We start from the raw sequence: 1,715 nt of genomic DNA on the forward strand, positions 1-1,715 counted from the left end.
CACCCCACAGACCCCCAGCCAAGCTCCAGCTGCCCCTCCGCGCTCCTTCCAGATGCTCCATCTGCCGGTGCTGGCGCTGCCCCTCCTGGTGAGCCTGGTCCATGCGGCCGCTGGTGAGTCCTGACCCTGGGCCCGTTCTGTCTCTGTCCACTCACCCCACCCCCCACAAGCCCAGGGATGGGTGGGTGGGTTCAGAGAAGCCCAGGGTGGTGCTGGCACAGGGAAGGGCTGAGCCCGATGGCTGGGTCGTGTCGTGTCCTGAAGGCACTTCCTGCCCCAGCCTCAGACCAGGCCCTGCAGCGAGCAGGCATCGTAGGGGGACGGGAGGCCCCTGGGAGCAAGTGGCCCTGGCAGGTGAGCCTGAGATTCAGCACCCAGTACTGGAAACACATCTGCGGGGGCTCCCTGATCCACCCCTGGTGGGTGCTGACCGCGGCCCACTGCGTCGGACCGTGAGTCTCCACAGGGCCTGGCGGGTAGGGGTGGGCCTGGGGCTCTACTCACGCTCCTGGGTGTCCCGGAGGTGGCTCAGCCCCTGAGTAGGTGGCCCTCTCTCTCCCCAGGCAAGTCCAAGACCCCGCAGTCCTCAGGGTGCAGCTGCGGGAGCAGCACCTCTATTACCAGGACGAGCTGTTGCCCATCAGCAGGGTCATCCCCCACCCCAACTACTACATAGCTCAGAACGGGGCGGACATCGCCCTGCTGGAGCTTGGGGACCCCGTGAACATCTCCAGCCACGTCCATCCGGTCACCCTGCCCCCTGCCTCGGAGACCTTTCGCCCGGGGACTCGGTGCTGGGTGACAGGCTGGGGCAACTTGAATAGTGGACGTGAGTGTCAGGGACCGCTGGAGGGGGACTTGGGCACATCACGGCTCCACCACCTGGGGTTTCCTCTGGGGAACAGGGTCCCAGCCGGCCGGCTCAGGGCGGTGATCCCACACTCTCCTGATGCAGCATCCTTCCTCTCCTCTCACCCCCAGAACCCCTGCCACCGCCATTTCCCCTGAAGCAGGTGAAGGTCCCCGTCGTGGAAAACAGCATCTGTGACATGAAATACCACACTGGCCTGTACACAGGGGACAACATCCCGATCGTCCGGGACGACATGCTCTGTGCCGGGAATAGCAAGAGGGACTCCTGCCAGGTGGGTCTCGCGTCCCCCTGCAGCCCCCAGCCGCCCAGGCCTCACAGCCACCGCTGACCCCTCCCCTCCCCAGGGCGACTCCGGAGGGCCCCTGGTCTGCAAGGTGAATGGCACCTGGCTGCAGGCGGGTGTGGTCAGCTGGGGCGACGGCTGTGCTCAGCCCAACCGGCCAGGCATCTACACCCGCATCACCCACTACTTGGACTGGATCCACCAGTACGTCCCCGAGGAGGCCTGAGCCCGGTCCCCAGGGTTGCCACCTGGGTCAGCGGAGAAGCCAGTCCCCTCCTGTCCCCACACCGCTGCTTCCTGCTGAGGCGGCATCCTTCCCCACCTTCCCTGGCCCCCTGCCCTGAGCACCCCCTGTTGACGCTCCTGCCCCGAGCCCAGGGAGCGGGCAGTGGGCACTAACGCTCATTAAAGATCATGGAAAGCAGACGTGGTCGTCGCTGTGTTTCTGGCTGTGGGTGTCGCTGAGGGAGAGGGAAGGGTCCAGGGCCCAGCCAGGTTCAGCCACCCTCTCTGTGGGTCCCTGGGCCCTGAGCACCTGCCTTGCTGTGGGGATGGCCC

The 1,715-nt window shown here is 66.2% G+C and overlaps 1 protein-coding gene across 2 annotated transcripts; it reads left to right on the forward strand.

Annotated features, from left to right (window-relative positions):
* Window positions 1–52: 52 nt before the first annotated feature.
* On the forward strand, window positions 53–1,509 carry LOC112392046 (tryptase-like). 2 transcript variants are annotated; one of them, XM_024733583.1, is made up of 5 exons: window positions 53–113; window positions 281–452; window positions 564–829; window positions 982–1,145; window positions 1,219–1,509. In XM_024733583.1, exons 1-5 carry the CDS (start codon window positions 53–55, stop codon window positions 1,381–1,383), a joined length of 828 nt encoding a protein of 275 aa, XP_024589351.1. In that variant the 3' UTR covers window positions 1,384–1,509. The 2 variants fall into 2 exon arrangements, with proteins under 2 accessions (XP_024589351.1, XP_024589353.1); XM_024733585.1 differs by having other exon boundaries at window positions 53–97; window positions 265–452.
* Window positions 1,510–1,715: the final 206 nt, after the last annotated feature.

The sequence above is a fragment of the Neophocaena asiaeorientalis genome, unplaced genomic scaffold (assembly GCF_003031525.2).
Source record: "Neophocaena asiaeorientalis asiaeorientalis breed wild unplaced genomic scaffold, Neophocaena_asiaeorientalis_V1.1 C48553919, whole genome shotgun sequence".
In the NCBI taxonomy this organism is placed as follows: domain Eukaryota; kingdom Metazoa; phylum Chordata; class Mammalia; order Artiodactyla; family Phocoenidae; genus Neophocaena; species Neophocaena asiaeorientalis.